The sequence below is a fragment of the Triturus cristatus genome, chromosome 7 (genome assembly GCF_964204655.1).
Source record: "Triturus cristatus chromosome 7, aTriCri1.1, whole genome shotgun sequence".
Taxonomy (NCBI): domain Eukaryota; kingdom Metazoa; phylum Chordata; class Amphibia; order Caudata; family Salamandridae; genus Triturus; species Triturus cristatus.
The window spans coordinates 719,076,413-719,100,217 of NC_140590.1; the positions used below are offsets into that span (position 1 = coordinate 719,076,413).

A 23,805-nucleotide genomic window follows, 5' to 3' on the forward strand; every position below is an offset into this window, starting at 1 on the left:
TACTATTCCTACGTTTCCGATAAACGATAAGATGACTGATGGTGCCGCGAAGGTAGGGACTGGACCTTGCCTTTTAAGAAATTACGCTAGCTCAGTCTCGCCAGGCTATCCTGTCCTGCAAATCAGGATAGACAAATGATCCCTGTCCTCCCCCCCCCCCCCCCCCCCCCCCATTCTCCATAGGGTTGTTGACATAGCCAACCCAGTGATTAATGAGATTCTGAATAATTCACCAGTTACAGCAGAGGTGCCAGCGGAATGGAAGCTGGTAGTGGTTAAAACCCTGCAAAAAAGCCTCTTTCAGACCCAACTATACTGTCTAATTTGCGCCCAATTTCATTACTGCCTGCATTGATCAAAATGATTGAAAAATTGATCAACGGCTAATTGATTGTGTTTCTAGACAACACTAATGTACTACGTCTTCCAGTCAGGTTTTCTTTCAAAACACTCCCTGAATCTGCCCCGTTGGAAGTAGCTGACACTCCTAAACTGACGTTGGATGCAAGGAATAATGCAGTGTTGATTTTGTTAAATTTTTCAGCTGTATTTCAGACCATCTCCCATGACATGTTGCCCCATTGAATCGAAGTGTGTGGGGTTTCTGGACTTGCCTTTTCCTAGATAAAATCGTTTCTTATTGATCACAGACAAACGGTCATGCTGGGGCCTTATTTATATGCAGAAACAGCAGTAACCTATGGGGTCCCGCAGGGCTCATTGTGGAGCCTGGCTTTATTTAACATCTATATGTCCCCATTGATCTCTCTGATGACCTCTTTTGGAATAGATATCACCTTGTATGCGGATGATACACAGCGAATATTATCACTGGATAAAGAATACTTCAGGTCGGAGCTGAATTTAAAAAACTGTCTCACCGCAGTCATCCAGTAATAATGAAAAACACAGAAGCATGCTGCTTGGCAAGTCCAATCTCTTTGCCCCAGCCAAATGGTGGCAAGACTCAGCCCCCCCCCCTTCCTCCTGTCACAGAGGAGGTTGTTAGGAGTTTGTGGTACATTTTGATGCCTCACTGTCTTTCCGTCCATAGGTCCTTGAGGTCGCAGGCATGTGTTTCAATTTAGTCAAATCCTTGAGAAAATGCTTTGATTTCCTGCCACTGATGGCCAGAAAGACAGTGGCCTGTGCACTTATAACTTCCAGACTGGATTACTGTAGTAGTCTGTATGCTGGATCCTCTAAACAGACTGTTCAGAAGCTTCAAGCTGTTCAGCATGCAGCCGTCGAAGATCATCTGCCTCAGCAGCTCTGAACGCACAACACCGACGGCCAGTACACAAGAGGATCCTGTTTGAAATACTCCTGATGACTTTTAGAGCCTAAAAAGCTACTGGTCTGAAATATTTATTGGCAAAAATGTGCTCACTACTACTAGGAGCAGAACCCTGAGATCCTCTCATGCCAACTTGCTTAAGCCTGTTCCTTTCAGACTAAGAACTAGGGGGGAAAGCCTTTGCAGCTCTAGGCACCAAGGCCTGGAAACACCTCCCTAGTCCTTTAAGATTCATTGATTCAGAGGCAACTTTTAGAAAAAAGTTACAGACGTGGATCTTTGCAGCCCCCGATACACTATGTTATTTTCTTATCCTCTGAGGTAGTTGCTTTCCTAGACTTGACCTTGCATGTATTGAGGAGTGCTGTTTTCCGCAATAGTGCCAGGATCCTCCTTTGGGAGTGGTTGTGCACGCTCTAAGTACTCCGTTAATTCATTCATTCACTGAACCAGCTCTGCAGCTGAAGAAAAAGTAACTTTTTTTAGGTGGATGTGAACAATGTACATAGGCTTTCTGCAGTCCCTGAAAGTGAAGAGAGCCAACAGGTAAAGCGTGATTGAAGCACTGACCCATGCTGTATGCGGAAGCAAAATGTGAAGGACAATTCAATAGATGAATGGATGAAAGTCGATAAGATAAAGGCTCGCTACGCATGTATATTGTGTATGTTTTTGTGTTTTTTTAACATGACAGTTGAAGCTGTTTCAGGGGCCAGATCTAACAAGTAACCAGTACAGTGTCTGCAAGCGGCAAGGTGTGTAAGTGACACCATTCTCACATTCCAAATAGTAGGCATAGGCTTCTTTGCACTTATGGGATTTCTGATATCCAAACATGTTCAGATAAACAAATCGATCTGCGATTTGCTGTCGATAGTGGGTGGAAGCAAGTGCATATCCTCTGATAGGCTGAACTCGGCAGATGCACAAGCACAGAACTTCATAATGCAACTCAAGAAGAAATCTGGGGTCCCCACTCTTAACTGAACATGAAGCAGGGCTCGGCGTCCACCGTCACCAGCCACACTATGGGTGGATTCCGACAAACTATCATTATCAACACAGGCCCTCAAGTTAAAGCAAACCTGGAAAAAATCTGCTGGTTAGGTAGGCCAGGACTGTCCACACGTGCACTGAGCTGAACCCGACTTCTATGGATAGACTGCTAGATAGTTGCTGTGGTGATTTTTCAGCAACGATATGCCCTTTTTCCGCTTTTCATTTTTTTACAAACACAAACATACCGATGAACACATGAGAACTACAGATATGAGAGTTTTTAGTCAGCGGCGGTTGAAAGACAAGAGCAGTGCTTAATTTGTCCCGATGGTTGCCCATTGGCGACACCTACAGTTATTTTTGGGAACGGCACCTATTGTTCCTCTTCGGACATTTACTGGAAGCCACAGTGGGAAAAAATACACAAAGCAGAAAGATTGAAACCCGTCACAAAGGGAGAAAGCAGAAACCTGCAAGAGTGAGATAAAGAGGCAGGCAGTGCCTGGCAGTGGATAAAAGAAGCCTGGAGTAAAATGAAGGCTAGCCAGCTTTGGTATTCGGCGCGCTCATATTTAACTGTCTGTGAACTTCTGAGCAGAGGTTTCGGCACCGGCACGCATTCATTTACAAATTAAGCACTGGACAAGAGTAGCTGGAGGGGAACGGTGCATCTGAAAAGAGGTCCAGGGGCACAGGGGCTATTGGGAGAATATAGTACAATATTAGCGCACAATAAGAGGGCAGATGCACTGTGTTCAGAAGGGTAGCAGACCAACCACAGTTGGGTGGCATGTATAAGGGCACCCAAAAGGGTATGGGAGGCTATCACTGTATGTAAAAGAACGACCATTAAGAAGATAGGTCACCGTTTAGACAAAATCAAAGAAAAGAACACTGCTAGACTACAAATGTAAAAGCCAAGCACAGACTCGCATAATCCAACTCAGTTATGTCTTCGCAGCAACTTGCACCATGTCTTACCCTGAACGCTGTTCCTTCTTCGATTATTGTGGGTAGTTGTGAAAGACAAATGTCAACCGCCAGGTCCCACGCTTGCCTGGAGAAAAATGGGAGAGGAAACTGTTATGCAGGAACCATCGTGTGCAGAATACAAGTCGTATAAATATTAGTGCAGCAGCACACTGAGCAGAATAGGCCGAGAGGGGAAGGAGGAATGACTGTGCATGGGAAGAGGGTGGGCTGGGACCACAGATCTCAGCTGAGCGCTCATCCGCAGTATTGTGGACACGTCGAACGATGATTTCTTTAATAGAGTGTGCTGCTGTAAAGACCTCCTTTGGTGCATTCTGTCCAGCCCTTGGGTCACATGGAACAATGCATTCGGCTGTGAAGGGCATCTCTAGCGTAGTGCGTCCAGTGCCCCGGGTCACATCTGGAGTACTATGCTGAATGCAGGGGGCCACATCTGGATTCATGTGCGTAACCCTGGGGGCCATGTCTGGATTCATGTGTCAAATGATGAGGCATGTCTGAAGTAATGTGCCTAGCGATGGGGGCCAACTGTCGAGTAGTATGCTTATATCACTGAGGAGCACGTCGGGAACAGTGGCCCCAAAGCTGGGACCATGTCTAGAGTAGGGGGCCCAGAACTGGGGACCACATTCGGATTCATTTGTCCAAAGGTCGAAGCCCTCAGCCATGTATGCAGCAATGTAAAAAATGCTAGGGCCTTGTCTAGTGCGCTCAGCAATGGGGGGCAACACCTTGCAAACAGTGCTCAGCAAAGAAGGTCAGGTCAGGAGAAAAGTGCTCAGCACTGGTGACATGACAGAAGCAGAGTGCCTAATGCTGGGGGCCATGTCTGGAGCAGAGTGCCCAGCTCTGGGGGCCACGTCTAGAACGGTAGGTCCTGTGGGCCACATCTGGAGTAGTGGGTCCAGCGGTAACAGACACATTTAAAATAGTGGGCATTGCGCTGGGGGCCATGTCAAGAGCAGTGGGTCCAGTGCTGGGGGCCATGTCAAGAGCAGTGGGTCCAGTGCTGGGGGCCATGTCAAGAGCCGGGGGTCTAGTGCTGGGGGCCATGTCAAGACCCGTGGGTCCAGCTCTGGGGGTCATGTCAAGGGCAGTGGGCCCAGCGCTGGGGGTCATGTCACGAGCAGTGGGTCCAGCGCTGGGGGTAATGTCAAGGGCAGTGGGTCCAGCGCTGGGGGTAATGTCAAGGGCAGTGGGTCCAGCGCTGGGGGTCATGTCACGAGCAGTGGGTCCAGCACAGGGGGTCATGTCAAGAGCAGTGGGTCCAGCGCTGGGGGTCATGTCAAGGGCTGTGGGTCCAGCGCTGGGGGTCATGTCACGAGCGGTGGGTCCAGCAGAGGGGGTCATGTCAAGAGAAGTGGGTTCAGCGCTGGGGGGCATGTCAAGAGCAGTGGGTCCCGTGCTGGGGTTCCATGTCAAGCATGGGAAGTTGGCCCAGAGCTTGGGGCCATGTCAAGAGTGGTGGGTCCAGCACAGGGGCTCATGTCAAGAGCAGTGGGTCCAGTGCTGGTGGCCATGTCAAGAGAAGTGGGTACAGAGATGGGGGTCATGTCAAGAGCCGTGGGTCCAGCGCTGGGGGTCATGTCAAGGGCAGTGGGTCCAGCGTTGGGGGTCATGTCACGAGCAGTGGGTCCAGCACAAGGGGTCTTGTCAAGGGCAGTGGGTCCAGCGCTGGGGGTCATGTCACGAGCAGTGGGTCCAGCACAGGGGGTCATGTCACGAGCAGTGGGTCCGGCGATGGGGGTCATGACAAGGGCAGTGGGTCCAGCGCTGGGGGTCATGTCACGAGCAGTGGGTCCAGCAGAGGGGGTCCTGTCAAGAGAAGTGGGTTCAGCGCTGGGGGGCATGTCAAGAGCAGTGGGTCCCGTGCTGGGGTTCCATGTCAAGCAAGGGCAGTGGGCCCAGAGCTTGGGGCCATGTTAAGAGCAGTGGGTCTGGTGCTGGGGGGCATGTCAAGAGCAGTGGGTCCAGAGCTGGGGGTCATGTCAAGAGCAGTGGGTCCAGCGCTGGGGGTCATGTCAAGAGCAGTGGGCCCAGTACAAGAGAGCTACAGCTAGAGCACTGGCTGCCCACATCTGGAGTAGTGTGCCCAGCACTGGGAACCACTTCCAAAGCAGTGGGTCCAGTGCTGGGGCACTTCCAGAACCGTGGGTCCAGCCCTGGTGGCCCCACCTGGAGAAGTGAGTCCAGTGTCGGGCGATGTCTGGAGTAGTGGGGTCAGCTCTGGGGCCCTTACTAGGAGTAGTGTGCCCAGCGATGGGGGACATGTCTGGAGTAGCGTGGTCAGCGCTGGTGGCCATGCCAGAAGTAGTCTGTCCAATGCTGGCGACCATGTCTGGAGTAGTGGGCCCAGAGCTGGCGGCCACATCTACAGCAGTGGGTCAGCTCTGGAAGCCACATCTACTGCAGTACGTTCAGTGTGTGGAGCCTAGTTTAGAGCAGCGGGTGCAGTGCTTGAGGCCATGTTTAGAGCAGTGGGTCCAGCGCCGGGAATGCACCAGGAGTAATGTGGTGAACGCTGGAGGCCATGGCACTAGTAGTGTGGCCAGAGCTAGCAGTCACGTCTTGGGCCGCATGTCGACTGATGGTGACAATTTACAGACCGGGGACTAGATGACAAACAGATTAGCTGAAAAGCTGTTGACGTGAGACTTAAGGATATAAACGTGTGCTCACTGGAGTAAGAGTAAGAAAGAGCAGACAGAGACCTGATGAAAAGACAGCTGGCAGACCTTTGCCCCAAGTCTGGAATGGGAGCCCTTCAGTGACAGACAAGAGGACTGGTTATGGAGGAAGGATAAGTCTGTACTGTAATATTTCATAATGCATGGTTTAAGGCACATGCAAAATGTCAGTAAGGTAGTATCTGCCACAAGTGACTGAATGTGAAGCTTCACAACACGGCCTCAAGACGGCTAAGAGGTATCTTAGCTCCAAAGGATTATGGGCCTTACCTATTCATATACATTGGTCAAAGGAAAACCCTCAGCTGAATCCAGCCAGACATTAGACAAAACACTGATCCCACCCCTAGCACCTCTCAAAGAGAATGCATTTGGAAAGCTTGTAAATATTCAACAAAAATCAAGCAGAAAAGTCAGAAAATGAAAGATTCTGCACCAAACCGAGGCGTGCATGCTGCGACAGCACAGGGACACAGAGGCCACCATCCTTTCACTAAAATTAATTAGCAGATAATCAGGAGCGCCTCCTCACACAGGTAACAAACACTTCCCGTGGGCACTGTAAAGAGCCTGCGCTGGAGCACAATGTGACATGAGAAGCTGCGGGAGATATTAATGAAGCTGCATCCGCCAGCAGAGCAGATATTAATGAAGCAGCCCCAGGTATTCAAAGCAGAAGACGGGGGCCGTCGGTGGCCAACACTCCATGGAACAAAGGACCCACAAATTTCTATGAGGTGCACGTGGGACTCCCAGCACCTTGTCTACAGTGTAGGTCAGCCTCAGTACCCTGTCAATGGGGTGTGTAGAACTCACCCAGTCTGTGTTGTGCTTTGGACTCACATTAAATTGTCCATGGTGTGTGGGGTGTCACACGCTCCCTATCTGTGGTGCGTGTGGGACTCGCAGTACCTTGTCTTTGGTGTGGATGTCACACATCATCCATCTGTGGTGCATGTGGGACACGCAGTACCTTGTCTGTGGTGTATGTGGGTCTCAGTACCCTGACTGTGGTGCGCGTAAGTCTCACAGTACTTTGTCTGTGATGCGTGTAGAACTCACCCAGTCTGTGTTGTGCTTGGAACTCACACTAAATTGTCCATGGTGTGTGTGAGTGTCATGCGTTCCCTAGCTGTGGTGTGTGTGGAACTCGCAGTACCTTGTCTGTGGTGTGGGTGTCTCACGTCCCCGTCTGTGGTGCATGTGAGACTCGCAGTACCATGTCTGTGGTGTATGTGGGTCTTAGTACACTGTGGTGCGCATAAAACTCACAGTACCCTGTCTGTGATGCGTGTAGAACTCACCCAGTCTGTGTTGTGCTTGGGACTCACATTAAATTGTCCATGGTGTGTGTGGGTGCCACGCTTTCCCTAGCTGTGGTGTGTGTGGGACTCGCAGTACCTTGTCTGTGGTGTGGGTGTCTCACGTCCCCTATCCGTGGTGCATGCAAGACTCGCAGTACCATGTCTGTGGTGTATGAGGGTCTTAGTACACTGTCTGTGGTGCGCATAAAATTCACAGTACCCTGTCTGTGATGCGTGTAGAACTCACCCAGTCTGTGTTGTGCTTGGGACTTGCACTAAATTGTCCATGGTGTGTGAGTGTCACACATTCCCTATCTGTGGTGTGTGTGGGACTCGCATTACCTTGTCTGTGGTGTGGGTGTCACACGTCCCCTATCTGTGGTGCATGTGGGACTCGCAGTACCTTGTCTGCGGGTCTCAGAACCCTGTCTGTGATGCGTGTAGAGCTCACACAGTCTGTGTTGTGTTTGGGATTCACAGTAAATTGTCCATGGTGTGTGTGGGTGTCACACGTTCCCTATCTGTGGTGTGCGTGTATATGACTCGCAGTACCTTGTCTGTGGTGCGTGTATAACTCACAGTGCCCAGTCTGTGGTGTGTTGAGACGAACAGTAAACTGTCTCTGGTGTGTGTAGGAGTCGCACATTCCCTATCTGTGTTGCATATGGGACTCGCAGTACCTTGTCTGTGGTGTATGTGGGCCACAATACCTTGTCTGTGGTGCACGTAGAACTCACCCAGTCTGTGTTGTGCTTGGCATTCACAGTAAATTGCCCATGGTGTGTGTGTGTGTGTGGGTGTCACACGTTCCCCATCTGTGGTGTGTGTGTATATGACTCGCAGTACCATGTCTGTGGTGCGTGTATAATTCACAGTGCCCAGTCTGTGGTGTGCTTGGGACTCGCAGTAAACTGTCTCTGGTGTGTGCAGGAGTTTCACATTCTATATTTGTGGTGCGTGTGGGACTCACAATACCTTGTCTGTGGTGGCCATTGGTCTTGAGGTACCTTGTCTGTGGGACTCACAGGACCCTGTCTATGGCAGTGCCCTGTTTGTAGAACTCACAGTGCCCTTGTCCGTGGTGAGCTTACACCTCAAAGCACCATTTCTGCGGTGAATGTGTGACTCAGAGTACCCTGTCTGTGGTGACTTGTGGGGCGTGCAGTACCTTGTCTGTGGCGTCAGCAGGATCCACAATACACTATAAGTTGTATAAAACTCACTGGGCCCCACCTGTGGCAAGAAAAGGGCCCCATATGTGGCACACACACCTTCGTGCACTTGGGAGCCACAGCACCTGGCCTGTGGTCATCATGTAACTCGCGATAACCTCTTTTTGGCAAACAGAAAGACAATATTCCCTCCACTCTGCTTAAAGGACTTGCAATTCCCTTTCCAGTTCACTAGGTTCCCACCATTTCCTGTCTGCTTCCACGCAAAGATCTTAAAGGCAAAGTAGAAGACAGCCTTTTTTTGCCAATTGTTCCGTTCACGCAATTCTTCCTTTACCAAGGCAAACCCTCTGTTACTTGGGTTAGACTGTTTTTTAATTTGTATTTTTTAGAGTTGGCTGGGCTCTCGGAAGTCAGACCATAGTATAAAGATAGAAACAAATAGAAAAACATTCCAATATTTATAAACTAATAAGCGTGGTGATTACACATAAGAAAAGGTATGTATAAATCAGATAAAAAAACAAGATAGGGAATTATACGAGACATGTGAAACAACAGGCAGAGATGAAAAGGTATGGCTAGGTAACTGACGATAGCTGAGGCTACCATGTAGTCGGTCATTTCTTAAAGCATTGCCAGGAACTGCTGTCACAGTGGTTCCTGTCAATGCTTTTTAGGTCGAGCCTAGAGTCAGCGCGCAATGCCCTGCTCTGCAAGACTTGTTGTAATGGAGCAGGGAATACAAGCCCCGCCCACTCTTCGCCCACATTTGCCACTGTCTTGTGTCATTGTCCTTCCTAAATGCTGGCTTCTGATTCGAAAATAGGCTTGTTAGCCACTCCTTAGTACCGCCTCGCCTTCATTTGTCACCTCCCATGGTGACTGGCCCTTTTACTTCGGTTGTTACACAGTAGGTGTTATTTTGTCTTCAAGCACTATTTTCTTTGTTGAGTTTCTCTTACTGCAGCCACAACGTGCTTTGGTGCCTTCTTTACGCCCATTCCGTACTGAAAGACCAACTATCGCCGGTTACAGACAGCCGCAGGTGGGAAAGTGAGAGGGAGGGAAGCAGACGCCTCTGGAGTGTCTTGCTTTTTGTTAAAGGGATAGCACCGGTGCACCACTTTTGGACTGAAGCGTTTACTATCTAAATAGGAAAATGTGCACATTTTCTGTAAGACTGCTTTTTGTCTTTCCCTCACCCGTCCCCAAAGCCGTTAATTCCACGTGCATCAAGTTCCGTGCTAGGCTGATGCTACTCCGCGAGTGCTGAGAGTACACCCCTTCTGGCGGGCCCCTGCCCTCCACAGCTGCACCCATGCTTCTGGCCGGTCTCTCTGCTTGTGTGGTGGCGCTGCTGCCCCTGCACTTCGTTCAGCAGCTCTTCTCCCCCTACTTCTGGCTAGACCTGCGCTACCTGCTGAAGGTGCTATGCACCGGGATGCGTGTGGAGTTCTACAAGCAGAGAGGCCAGGTGGAGACAGTACTGGATCGCTTTCTGGCTGTGGCAGAGAGAGGGCCCGACAAAACATTCCTGATTATTGAAGGGGAGAGCCACTCCTACCGCCAAGTGGACCACAGGAGCAACCGGGTGGCCCAGGTCTTACTCCGGCATGCATCGTTCAAGAAAGGTGACACGGTGGCCCCACTAATGATCAATGAGCCCGACTTTGTGCACGTCTGGCTGGGGCTGGCCAAGTTGGGCTGCACGGTGGCCTTCCTCAATATAAACGTCCACTCCTGGTCACTGCTGCATTGTTTCAACAGCTGTAATGCCTCAGCGCTTGTGGTGGGGGCAGGTACGTATGATGTAACTTTCGCAAGTAACCTCAAAGTTGTAAACTAGTTTGAGAAATTTGAGGTTTCGTAGTTATACAAAGAAACTGCGAAGTTAAGTGGCTTTAGTGCCATGTGAAACCGCCAGTTACCCAGGTATTTTGCAAAAGCACTTCGCATTCTAGGATTTGTAGTTTCGCCTTCAGCATTCTACACATTGATGTAAAATTTCCTGTAGTCAAACGACAAAAAGCCAGGAGTCCTGAAGTAGATTGGCCAGTTCATTCTGAACTTGTGTTCCGGATTCTGTAAGAGTGCCTCTGTTTATGATTTTGAACTCAAATCTCCCTGAGATTTGTTAAAGATCACATGCATCGCTTCATTTCACTGCCCAGTTTAATCAACCAATGGATACCCATGATTATATAAGGTTATAATGAGTTGTTGACATTAAAACACATTCACAAAGTGGGATATACTTCTAATCACAGAATGTCCCAAATACGATAAAATGTGGAAGCACAAGCCATTTGTCGCAGAGCCATGGAGTTTGTCATCAGCACTTCTCCCTTTTTCCACAACAGCAGTTCAAACATGAATGGCAAAATATCCTAGTTTGCAAATGTTTTCTATATAATTATGGCTCTGCCATATTTGCCTCCGAATGCAAGATCTGCTGTATGATCTGACCATTTAAACTAATAAATTGTTTATAGCTCAAAAGTATCACAAATTAATAAAAAATGTGACTTGTTTTGCTGCGGAGTGGATGGCTTATGGCAAAGGTTGACTGATCACCTTTCTCACAGTTGCATTTGTATGTTACACTGGTACTAATAAGGCAAAATCTTTCCAAAGACTTTCTTAAATGCATAATTTAGTCAACACTGTGGCATAATGTTGTCCTCCTTTGCTGCATATTTAATTCCAGTGTCCCCACAGCAAGCAGCACATGTTAAAAGTGCTTGTGAATGAAGCAGAGAGACTGTGAAGTTTGCAAACTTAGTCTGGTGTGCGTGCAAATTGTGCATTGCCAATCCCTGGTGAGTTACAGCTACTACTTCTGAAACAAGGCAATGGAGCTAACTATGGGTGAGGCAGACTGTCCTCAAGTGCAGGGCCGGTCTTAGCACTGGTGGTGCCCTGTGCATTAATGTTTGTTATTACCCCCTAATGGCCACCTCTGCCATGGATTCCCTCACTACCACCCTTTAACAGTGCCCCTCAAGTCTCAATAACCACACACTCTCTCAGATGCATTTAATTTGATTTACAGCACCACTCATACCAGTGTAGGGTGTCAGAGCCCTTTACATCATACACATTACTCAGAGACAATCAATATGTGTGTAAATCACTGTAAATAAAATGTTACATAAGACTAAGGACTACAAGGTGTAGGAGTCACATGACAACCATACTACTAGGCCGTATACATTAATAGTGATTGGTCTGGAGAAACAAACTCAGAATTTAAAACATAATACCATGGTTGGGGGTTCTCTTTAATAATCAGAATTGATTTCTGTCCAAAAGAACACTGTTTGCAACATTAGGATAATCAAAGACTGGGGGGAAAACCAGAACGCTCTAATTTATACTTTGCAGTTTGTATGCAGCTCTTAGATGAAAGTTAATAGCTCACTGTTGTATGTTTGGATTTTAACTTATAAACTACAAGTAACAAAAGGATCTCTCTGACAAAAGCAGTAGCCCACTGACCTATTTACACTATGTGCACTTTGTGATCTGTGTAGGAAGGTTGAATCTGACTGCATGGTTGCCCCAACTTTTTTCCGGTTCTTTGCTGGTTTTCGACTTAGGCTGGGGTCCTCAATAGCAGGATCCCAGCCAGACTATCTGCTTTCTCCCTTAAATTGATTACATGTACTAAAGGTACACTCCAGATTGGATTCTGGGGTACCCTTATAAGTCTCTAGTATATGGTATACTATGTACCAAGGGCATAGGTACTCCAGAGGCCTACCAGGGGGCTGCAGCATGTATTGTGCCACCCCCGGGAAGCCTTCCAAAATGACACCACAGGTCTGGTACTGCAGCCTGGGTAAGGTGGTGCATGCACCCATTACTGAGATATAGGTTCACTATTTGTCTCCATATCACTGCACATATAAACCTATCAGTCACCCCTATGGCAGACCTTACCAATCCTGAAGGCAGGGTGCTGTGTTTTGTGTGAGAGGGTGCCCATGCATGAGCAGAGCCCCTCTGCAGCCTTCGGAACCTTTATTCTGGGGTTGTTTGTGATGCAGCCAAACCATACACTCTTAAGTGCATTATAACCAAACGGTAAATGCTAACTTTGGGAAGGCTGCACGGAAACATGTCGTGTTTGGTGTCAAAACACTTTGGAATCATACCCCCACACCAGTAACTGTTGTGGGAGTAGGATCCCACCCTTCTAGAGGGAGAGACATGACAGCACCGGTATACCCGGTACCAGCTAACAGAGCCCTGGCATCACAAAATGGATGCTGCCAGCCACAGACACGAGTTTGCCCTCCTGCTGCTGGACGAAACTCCGGCAGGAGAGGCCTGGACAATAGGTTTCCTGTCACAGGGAGGTGTCACCACCTCCCAGAAAGGCTTTAGTGTATTGGGGCTTGGTGGATGCACTCCAAGAGTGTTGTCGTTGTAGTAACTTTATTCGATATATAAAAATATCATAAAAGTATAAAAATTTTATAAAACAATAATGAGTAAAAAAGAACCCACTACAACAATGGGTTTCCCATGTATACATAGTAAAAAATCAACATAATTAAAACAGCATAATTCATAATTCTTACCCCCTGAAAAATGGAGCAGCAGATATATTTACTTTGGGGGCTGGGGGGGTAGGGCTGGGGTAAGAAGGATGGGATTTTGCTCAATTATTAGTACTTCTCAAGAAGCCTCTGCCTTATCCTCCAGGCCCTGCCCAGAAACTTAGCAGTCCCACAAATAACACTGGGCACTGTCGTCTCATACTTTAAAATACGCAGGGCCGCCAAATGCGACCTGCACCCCAGGTTGGCACATACGGGTTTCAGCCATCTAGACCTCGGTTGTTTGTAGGCCCGGCAGGCGAATAGGAAGTGGCCAATAGATTCCGTAGTAGATGCACAGCTTGGGCACCCCTTAGCAACCACCAGCCCGCCTCTCCACCCTGCTTGAAACTCATGTAGTGGGAGTGTGCCATACCTCAATTTGAGATAAAGGGACCTATCGTTTAGGGATTCGATAAGGTCCAGAAACTTCTCCAAACTGGGAGCAGGTTTGACGCTTAAGAATTATTCAGTAAGGGAACCTCTCTATGACCTCAAAGCAATAGCATTAACCCAGTCCCAGTAGATTTTTTTAACAATGTGTTTGGGGGGTGGCTGCTGATTCTCCCAAAACTCACCCAAACCTAGGTCCAACACCAGTTTTTTTTAATTTGGATAGCCACGGAATCTTATGGCATGCTCCAAGACGTAGTATGTCATTCAGAGCCGCGGCATACTGGCTTAGGTCCGGGGACCTTCTGAGCCTGACCCAATATAGTAGGGGGCGCAGACTTGCAACATCATTTATGGGGTATCTACCGAGGTCGCTGCGCAGAGCAACTCCTGCAGCTGAGCTTTGGAATATTTATAGCCCTGACCCCAAGCAGCATTTGCACTGAAGATTGCCCGCCTACACTCCACGAGTATTCTGTGAACTGGCCCGTTGTGTTTTCTCTCGAGGTCCCTTTGCGATCCCTAGTCCATCGACTGGTGGGTCCCTATGAAGTCAACTTTACTTCTAATTAGGCTTACCTGGTTGCTCCAGACGCACCCTGACTCTCCATTGCTTGGGGAGTCCCAGGACCTTGCTGGGCCGCACCGAAGCATCTTTTCTCTTCCTGCGTGGGTTGCTGTTGCCAAGGCTTGTTGTGTTCAATCCGAGCACCGACACAGCAGCACTCAACATCCGTCGTGGGACAGCTCAAATCCAGCTTCTGGTTGTCGTCGATGCCTCCTGGTCCTCGTGGCTGCAGAGTCAAGCTTCGCCTCTTCGCACCTGAATCACCCAACATCGGTTGGCTTTCGTCTACCGTGCCCCTGGTCACTGGCAAGTGACCCAGACACTGTCCCCTCTGCTTTCCGGTTTTTCTGATCTTCCATCCAGGCTTGGATCACACCGCACACTTTTCTCCTTCCCTGCAGCAGCACTTTGCAGCAGATCGCCATTGAAATCAACGACGATTCCCAACACCATTTGACAACTATGCACCCAGCTTCCCTGGGTGAGGTAACTCGAGTACTCCGGTGCTCCCGTGGGTGCTGGCCCTAGAACCCCCTAAGTCTAAAGGGGTTTGCTCAAAGTACTCTCCTAAGTGTCCTTAACTTCTAAAATTCCAACCGCGACTTTCCCAAAGAATAGTACGGGGCTCGCGCCTGTGTTCTCACACTGCACGCGTCCCCCGTGGGTCTCCTGTGTCACTATCTTGGGTGGTTCCTTGGGGTCCCACTCCCAGCGATACTATGTGCTTTAGGCAGTGTGTATGGTCAAGTCGTGATTCTTATACCACTTTCTTAATATATGGTTTGGTCCGCCCCCTAGGGCCCATTGTATATTGTGCTATTTACTGTCATTTTAGAACTGTATTATTGTGTATCTTGGACTCTAATCTCATAAAGAGATTAGTAGTGAGTGTTTGGAAATAAATACATATATTTTATATATACCTTGTGTGGATCTCCTTTCATTTAGTAATTCAAGAGGTTATAATCTGGTAAACCAAGCTGCTTTACACTCCTTCAAGACTTAGCCTGAAGGCTGATCTCCATAGCTACCAATAGGATAGCTTTCAATAAAGGTTGTATTTAAACCTTTCATCAATAAGGGTTGTTTGGACTGGTACAAGGTGAACACTATAACTAGTGGACAGCATATACCAGGCCAACTTCTCACAATCTGCATGGTACATGTTCTTTGTAGCTGGCACATTAACCCTCTGAGCTACCTTTCCATGAATCAAAACTTCCACTAGACAAAATGATCACTCTCTAGGAAGAACATTAAACACCAGAGTCATCATGACATTTTTATTGTTGCAGAAAATTGCTGGAGGCCAGGAAGGAGGCAGCAAGCGCTTTTAAAACCTTAATATACTTGCAAACATAATGCCTCCACCTAAAGTCACCACCCGGTGCGGTCACACCGGTTGCACTGCCCTAGAGCTGGCCCTTCTCAAGTGTCCTGTGACCTCAGTGACAGTCACTGTCGCTCTACGGTGTGCTGCTACAAAGGCCTGTCTGCAAGACTGGAGGTGAACTTCAGTATGGATTGTGGTGGAAAAACCTTGAAGGTTAACTCACACTTGCCACTGCTAGGGTTCACCTGCTGGTGCTAAGACACCGGGGCTTCTAAGGTCTTGCGCAGCCTTCTAAGGTCTAGCATAGGAATGTGCTCCCTCAGGAGAGTGGTCTGGTGGACTGGTTATTAAGGCTGAACCTGGTTCCCCAGTTCCAAATTCAGTAGCTCTGGCCATAGTGCCACATCCTCTCCCCCACTGAACACCATACTGCCCCACTGAGAAAAACTCACACTGCCTTCAACTAGAACCCAATTGCTGCCAGCTATAAACACCTGGATGCGGCTCAATTTAAATGACGCACTAGACAAGAGCAATATGCGGCCTACAAAAAAAAGTAACATCCTGGAAAAAGCAAACCCTTATAGGGAATGTAAAACTTAGCAAACCATGTGAAATGTAAGCAGGAACAACATGGTTACCTTAATGCGTTTACACTCACTATTCAGAAATCAGTGAGTGCTTTTGCCTGAAAAGTTATGGACATGACTACAGGGCCCTGAATGGACCCATTTCAATGTCCATTGCTTATATCCTTACAAAAAGTAAGCAGTATGGTAAAAAGAGCACATCTCTGTAAGCAGAGCCGCAGTACACATTTTGTTTTCTAATCCACACTTTGCAGTACCTCCAGGATTGGAGCACTAGTTGCAAGCCCAGGGAAAACAAAGACAAGAAAACAAAAATAGCGCTTCACTGGCAAACTCTGTAAAAGTGGCGCTAATGTGTTTGGGTGTGAATAAAATCAATCTGGTCAGTTTCCTACCACTCTGTCTTATTTAATTTAGTTATTTTTCCTATTTTTAACCTTTTATTCCAGATGCTGCACTTTGGAATTAAATACGACATTTCCAGCAAAAACGATTTTCTTTTTTGGATCCATTTCACAGGGGAGCAAATAAAAGAAAGGAGAGGAAAGAGTGTAAAACACCCCGTCTTGAAGTCTCAGTTTTCAGTAAGAGAAGAACTGCTAGACAGAAAGAGAGGGAAGAAGAAAAGAGTGTGAGGGGGGGCAGCTGAAGCGACAGAGCAGAAGTGGACACTGTATTTTTCTTCTCTGGGCAAGAAGGAAAAGACAGAGTCATGTTACTTCTCTGCCGCCCGTCCTCGAACGCCAGGAACGCCGAGCTTTATTTATAGGTGATGGTGATTTCTTGCGTCCTGGGACGCATTTTCAAAATAAAAAATTAGGGGAACGGAATCCCTGGAATTGAAGAAGTAGGGGCACGCCGTGCCCTGCCGATCCCGCCTACATCGACCACTGACCACAGCAACAATTGACCCCGTTTCATTCACCCCTACATCACTGAATTCAAAAGCCCTAGTTTCTCCTGAAAGTTTGTGTGACAACTTACTTCGGTGCCCACTTAATGAGTGTACAGTAATCCAAATTGAAAATATTGCCACGCTACGCAAATTAGAACAAAGTAAAAATAGGACTAAACAATGTTTAAATCATTGTAATGTTCAACTTAATTGTTTTTTATCAAACAAAAGTATAATCCTTATGAAATGGAACAAGCATTTGGAATACAATGGGTCTCGCATTGCTAGTTTGAGCTATTAGCTTTGCATTATTATTTGCAATGCCAATAGCTCAAACTTTCAGTAATGCGAGACCTATAGCATTGCAAATGCTTGTTGCAGTTTGGTGCAGAATTTCTTCAAGCTGTTTTCCCGAAGTGGGATTTTCTTTTTTTTTTTAATTAAAAAGAAAATGCTTCCATCACCATGTCCTCTATCATAAAAAGGGGAGCATTTAGAAGTTTTCACTGTCCCTTACCGCTAGGGTTTTTCTGGTGGTGACAGGCAGTGAAAACTGACCTCTAATGCTGCCCATCTAAATTAGGTGGGCAGAATTAAAGGTCTGCCTGCAATGGCTCTTACTCTACAGGGCCGTCGGGGAAGTTTAATCACGGCAGAAACTGAGAATTCTCCACCGTTATTAAACCAAAGGTCTGCCCACATCTAAATGATGTTGGCGGTAAGTATATTCCACTGACGTTGCGACGGAGTATGGTTACCCGCAACATATAAATCGGTCCTTTTGTCTTTGGTGTACTATAGGAGTGTGCTGAGAATAAATGTTTAGCATGATTAACCCACAGACTGATCCACTATGAGCCCATTTAGTGTTCAAAATACAATCCTAGCAAGTGCACAACGCTTGGTAAAGAAGAGGTCTTACTTTCAAATGCACTTGAGAAAAGGAAGATAACCCTCAGGGACAATGGCTACTAGGACAGCCAGGCTGTTCAAAACTAAGAATACACAGAACAAGCATTGGAATAGCCAATAGGTCTCGCATTTGGGACCTTATAAGCGTTTAGCCATGCAACAGTTGCATAACTAAATACTTATAAGGTCCCAAAAGCGAGACCTATTGGCTATGAAAAGCGGCCGCGAAAGTGAAAGTAATCGCGGTAAAGCGCGCGCCCTCTTACATGCACTGTAGCCCTAGGCTGGCCTGGTAGCACTTTTTGGAGCCCTCTCAATAATTCTCGCCAGACCAGCGCAAGCGCTGAGTCAGGCGAGACCTAAAAAGGGAGATGGGCTAAGTCGTGGGAACCTACATCTTGTGTGACTGACGACGGTTAAGCTAAGGGACTTGTAAAAAAAAAAATGTGTTATTCATTGAGGGGGTGAGAAACCCTACCCAAGCAACATTCACAATTCTGGTCAGGGTAAACCACAAAAGTCACTAAATTAACCTGGGCTTAGCCCTCTGGTACCATGGCACAAAAGCAGTCAGGCTTAACTTAGAGGCACCGTGTTAAATATTTACGCAGCACACAAACAGCAATAAAGTGAAGACACAACATAAGGTATATCCCATGCCAATTTAGAGTAACATTTAATAAATAAAATGAGACCAAAACAACTAAAATCCAATCATTAGAACCAAAGATATGCAATTCAAAGGTTTAGGTAAAAATAGCGCCAGAAAGCGCTAACTGTGGATATCTGGTCGTGCTAGACTGGGACACCGTCATAAGTCAATCGCGATGGAGTGCGGGCCGGATACAGGGACCAGGTCAGTCCTGCTGCAAATGTTGCCTTCTCAAAGTCTGGCTTGCAGAGTTCAAAACTTCAGGATTTCACATGAGGAGCTCAAGTGATGCAAGCCAAGTGTCCAGGACCTAGGGAGGTACCCCTTTAGGATCAGTAACTCACTCCAGCAGAGGCCAGCAGGGCTCAGGCAGGTCCAGTTGTAGGTCCTAGCAGGGCCAGTTCCAGCAGCTCAGCTGAGCAGTTGCAGGGAGCCATCTGGAGCGTGTTGTGTACCTGTAGCTCAAACCAGGAGCTCAGCCAACTGACCCTTTGAGTCACTGAGGTCAGCTTGGGATGAAGGGAGCAGGTCCAGTTTTCCTGCTCAGACAGCAGGTCAGGCATCAGGAAACCAGGCAGTTCTCTGGGGAACAAGTCAGGCTTCAAGCAGCAGGATAGTCCTTCTCCTGTTATGTCCACATGTCCAGGAGAATATCTATGAGTGCCCCAGGAAGCCCAATATTTATACTGGCGCCACCCTTCGAAGTGTGTGTAGGGAGACTTCTAGTCCATCCTCACATGTGGTTCAAGAAAGTTCCTTCCTTCCCCTTTTTTCCCCTGCCCAGTCTCAAATAAGCCTAGGGTCACAAACGTCTGCCAGGTTCCTTTGTATGATAGAGAGAAGCTATTTGGAATGTAAGTGGAGCAGGGAACAGCTCTGTCTCAACCATCCTGGCAGGATGGTCCATCCTGTCCACAGCTAGTCCCCTATTATTTACTGGCTCGGACCAATCTGCATTCCTGATAGGGGAGCAATTAACAGGCCAACGCAGCTGGAAACTGTAGGAGAGTAGGATCTGCACTTATGTTGCCCCCACTTTTTTTTCTGATGTTAACACTGGTTTCTGGCTATAGTCTGGGTGGGTCCCTGCTAATCAGGGCCCCAGTCTCTCTGTTCTCTCTAAACAACTTGGAGTGCATATTAGATGCACTCGTGATTGGATACTGTGGTACCTTTTGAGCCCCTAGTATAAGGTACCCTAGGTACCAAGGGCATAGGTACTACACAGGCCTACCAGGGGCTGAAGCAGGTATTATGCCACCCCTGGGAAGCAGACTAAATCTGACACCACAGGCCTGCTACTGCAGCCTGGGTGAGGTAGTGTTAGCACTCCTCACTGAGGTATAGGTTCCTATATCTCACCATACACACACATATAAACCTATCAGTCACCCCTAAGGCAGGCCCGATCAATCCTGAGGGCAGGGTGCTTGGTTTTCAATGTGAGGGGGTGCCTCTGCATGAGCAGGACCCCTCTGCAGCTGACAGAGTCTATTCTCTGTGGCTGTTTGTGGATGCGGTTAAACCATATACTCTAAAGTGCATTATAACCTACCGGTAAATGCTAACTTTGGAATGACTGCATCAAAACATGTCGTGTTTGGTGTCAAACAACTTGGAATCATACCCCCATACCAGTAACTGGTGTGGGAGTATGATCCCACCCTTCTAGAGAGGACGACATGTACCCACTGTGGAAACACAGTAGAAATCTGAAAGAGCCCTGGCATCACAAAATGAATGCCACCAGCACAGACACTGGGCTACCCTACTGCTGCTGACTGAAACTTGCAGTGGAGGAGGCCCAACAATAGGCATCCTGTCACAGGGAGGTGTCACCACCTTCCAGACAGGATTTAGTGTATTGGGGCTGGGTGGGTGCACTCCTAGAGTGCTTTGAAGTCCTGTACTGGGGGAGCAGTAGGCTCCTCTGTGCATATTCCAGCTCAAACCGGTTCAGGGGCTACCTGTACCTGCTCTGGCGCGAAACTGGACAAAGGGAAGTGGGTGTAACAACCCCCTACCCTGACTCTCCCAGAGGAGTGGTCATAAAGCTAGTCCCTCCCTTTCTTTTAGTATAAGATAGGGAACCCTTGCTATTGCAAACTAGATAACCCTGGACGACGCTTTACAAGAAGAATCCTGGCCCTTCGACGTTCCACTACTTTTGGAAGATGGAAGAATCTCCCTTGGAGTCAAGGAGTGACTCCCCTGCTTGGCAGGCACCAAAAACTCTAATCAACGGTCACAAACGTTCCCGTTCCCGCTGGGGTCCGAAGTCCCTGCAGCCCTGGAAGTGGATTTCCTGACTTCTCGACGGCCATTGTGAGTACCCAGCAGAGCGGAGGCGAGTGGACCCCACAAGTGACGAGGAACAGCAATACCCGGGTACCGTGCACTATTGTCTAGTACAACCCCTTCACGACGTTCTACGAACTTGTGCATTGGACCACGTGTGGTCCAAGCCTTCAGCAGGATTTCCCTCGAAAATCAGAGGCCTACCTCGTCCCGAGTGACCGTGGTCTCCTGTGAAGTGAATCCTCACGAGGCGTCTTCGCGATCCCTTGCCCGTTGGCTTGTGGGTCCCCTGAAGACTTTCTCATCAAACAAAAGGGCTCCCCTGGTTGCTCCAGGCCTGCCCTCGCTGGGTGAGTCCCTCAGACCTTGCTGGTCTGCACCGCTGACTTTCTTCAATTTTCACGAGACTTGCTGTTGCCAAGGCTTGTTGGCTCCAATCCGGTTGCCGACACCTCAATAAGCTGCAGACTTCATGGGACACTCCGAATCCAGCTCCTGGTCGTCCTCGATGCCTCCTGGACTTCGTGGCTGAAGAGTCAAAACACCCTTGATCACCTGAAATCACCCGACTTCCGTGGGCATCCATTTTCCTGGCCCCGGGTCACTGGCAAGTGACTGTGAACACTGTCCCTTCTGCTTTCAGGTCTTCTTCATCTTGAATCCAGCCTTGGATTCCACCGGACACTTCTTCAGTCTTCACAAGCAGCAAAACTTCTTCGGCTTCCATAGAAAACGACGACGCGACCAGACACCAAAAGACACCTATGCACCTGGCTTCCCTGGGTGAGGTAACTCGTGCACTCCGGTGCTCTAGTGGGTGTTGGCCCTCGAACTACTTACCATGTAAGTGACTTGCTTGTAGACTTCCTAGAAGTACCCATAAACTTTAAAACTCCAACCGCAACTTGCTCCATTGAAATCAATAGGGAACCCGCGGCTGTGTTCTCACACTGCACGCGTCTCCCGTGGGTCTTTTACTTACCTGCCTTGGGTGGATTAGTGAAGCCCAAGCGATTCTACAGGCCCTAGGTCTTATCCCTCTGCAAGTCGACATTCCTAAACCTCTTTTTTAGTATATGGTCTGGTACGCCCCTAGGGCCCCAGCCATATTTGTGCTTAACTTATTGTGAAACGTTGATATTTGCATATGTTCGTGACTTCTAATCTCATAAAGAGTTTAGTAGAGTGTGTCTAGTAATAAATACATATATATTTGATATATATACCAGTGTGGTGCACTTTCATTTGGTAATTCAAGAGATTATAAGTAAAACAAGCTGCTTTACATTCTTCTGAGACTTAGCCTGAAGGCTGCTCTCCACAGCTACCAATAGGATAGCTTTCTTTAAAAGGTTGTCTTAAACCTATCTACCATAAGAGTCGAATTGGACTGGTGCAAGGTGGCCACTATAACTAGTGACCAGCATATGCCAGGCCAACTTCTCACAGAAACTCCTAGAAGGCCTTAGAAAGTTTAAGAGAGGAAAATGTCAACTTTAATATTTTCAAAATTGCAATTTAAAATATGACTTTTATTAGAGTGGATTCAAAATGACTATTCATTTGAGTCCAAACATGACATTTCCACCTGCTCCCAATTAAACGTTAGCATCTATTAAATGTATTAAGGTAACCCAAGGTTATCCTATAGTAGAGGTAGGCCTTACAGTAATAAAAAATTAATTTAGGAGTTTTCATTACAAGACATGTAAAATTTCAAAACACATGTCCTACTTTTTAAACGCAATGCACCTTGCCCTTTAGGTTGTTTTGTGCCTACTTTAGGGATTGGTCATATGCATTAAAAAGGAAAGCTTAAGCCTAGCAAAAGGCTTATTTTACCAGGTCGAATTGGCACTACAGGCTGCAATGGCAAGCCTGAGATGTAGTAAAAGGCCATTTTTAGTGGGTGGCACAATGAGTGCTGCTGCCCACTAGAAGCATTTATGTTGCAGGCCCTGGGTGCCCATGGTACCATATGCAAGGGACTTGCAAGTAAAGAAAATATACCAATCAAGAGCCAATTGTAACATGTTTAGGGGAAGAGCACAAGTACTTTAGCACTGGCTAGCAGTGCTAAAGTGCACAGAGTTCTAAAAGCTAACACAAAGGGGTTGAGAAACAGGAGGGATAAAGCTAAAAGGTTTGGGGGTGACTCAGCAGAGAGGGCCAAGTATAACAGGGCTCCAGAGAATATAGTTTCTGCTCAGGTAGGGAACCCCCTCCCTTCCAACCCAACCTAATGTTAGCTCCATTATGCACTTTCTGTGGTTCAAGTGCAACCTATAGTGCCCTCTATCTGGTGCATGGAAAGCACACAATATGATCTGTGATTCACATGGAACCCACAATATCATGCTTATGGTGCCTGTCGAACTCACACTGTCCTTTCTTGACAAAGTGTAAACGCCTAAGCCGTTGATATGCGCAGAGGAGATGGGATTCAGCCATTAAGCATTCAGTATCTGTATTAGCCATGTATGACTGCTAACACCACTAATCAACAGTTAGTATTTTTCTACATCCCTAAGAGGACTACTTTGGACTGTGATCACAGTGACTGTCTCAAAATGTGCTTGTCCCCTCACAGATATAAACCAATGGCAGTGTATCACAGGCTCAGTCTCAAAACCCTCCTCCCCCGAGGCTGCTTGAGGTTCCCTAATCTCAAAACTATTCACAGCATCCCTTCCACTTGTGAGCTCTTTTGTTACTCATTGACCAGTATGAAGCTCAGGTCGAATGACATAAGTGACCGGAGGGTTTGTAACATAGCAAAAACAGGTCAAACCTTAGATGGATAGCATAGAAGGTGCAGCAGGGCTGGGAAGGAGAGAGGGAGAATTTGGAATATGTGGTCAAGAAGAGAGAGGGAGGGAGGGAGAAAGATGGAAAGAGACGCAGATTGAGGAAAAGAGATCAGGAGAGAGGGTGACAGAACTGGATTGGGTGTTCTGTCACACTGGCATTTCCTAGTAGGCTGCAGAGTGGGCGAGCTGCCATGAACCCTTCATGCCACCATTCTAGCAGCATCTACCAGTGTAGTTTGAACATTTTTACAAAGGCTAATTTTGATTTCCACTCAGACCATGGTGGGTGATGGTG

At 47.6% G+C, this 23,805-nt stretch overlaps 1 protein-coding gene across 2 annotated transcripts in view; it reads right to left on the minus strand.

Moving 5' to 3' along the window:
• The window catches only part of RPTOR (regulatory associated protein of MTOR complex 1), a 1,825,560-nt gene that overhangs the window by 707,527 nt on the left and 1,094,228 nt on the right, over positions 1 to 23,805 (minus strand). For both annotated transcript variants that reach the window (XM_085617419.1, XM_085617418.1), the window contains exon 10: positions 3,278 to 3,353. In XM_085617419.1, the coding sequence (XP_085473545.1) occupies positions 3,278 to 3,353 (76 nt within the window). The remainder of the gene's footprint in view (positions 1 to 3,277; positions 3,354 to 23,805) is intronic.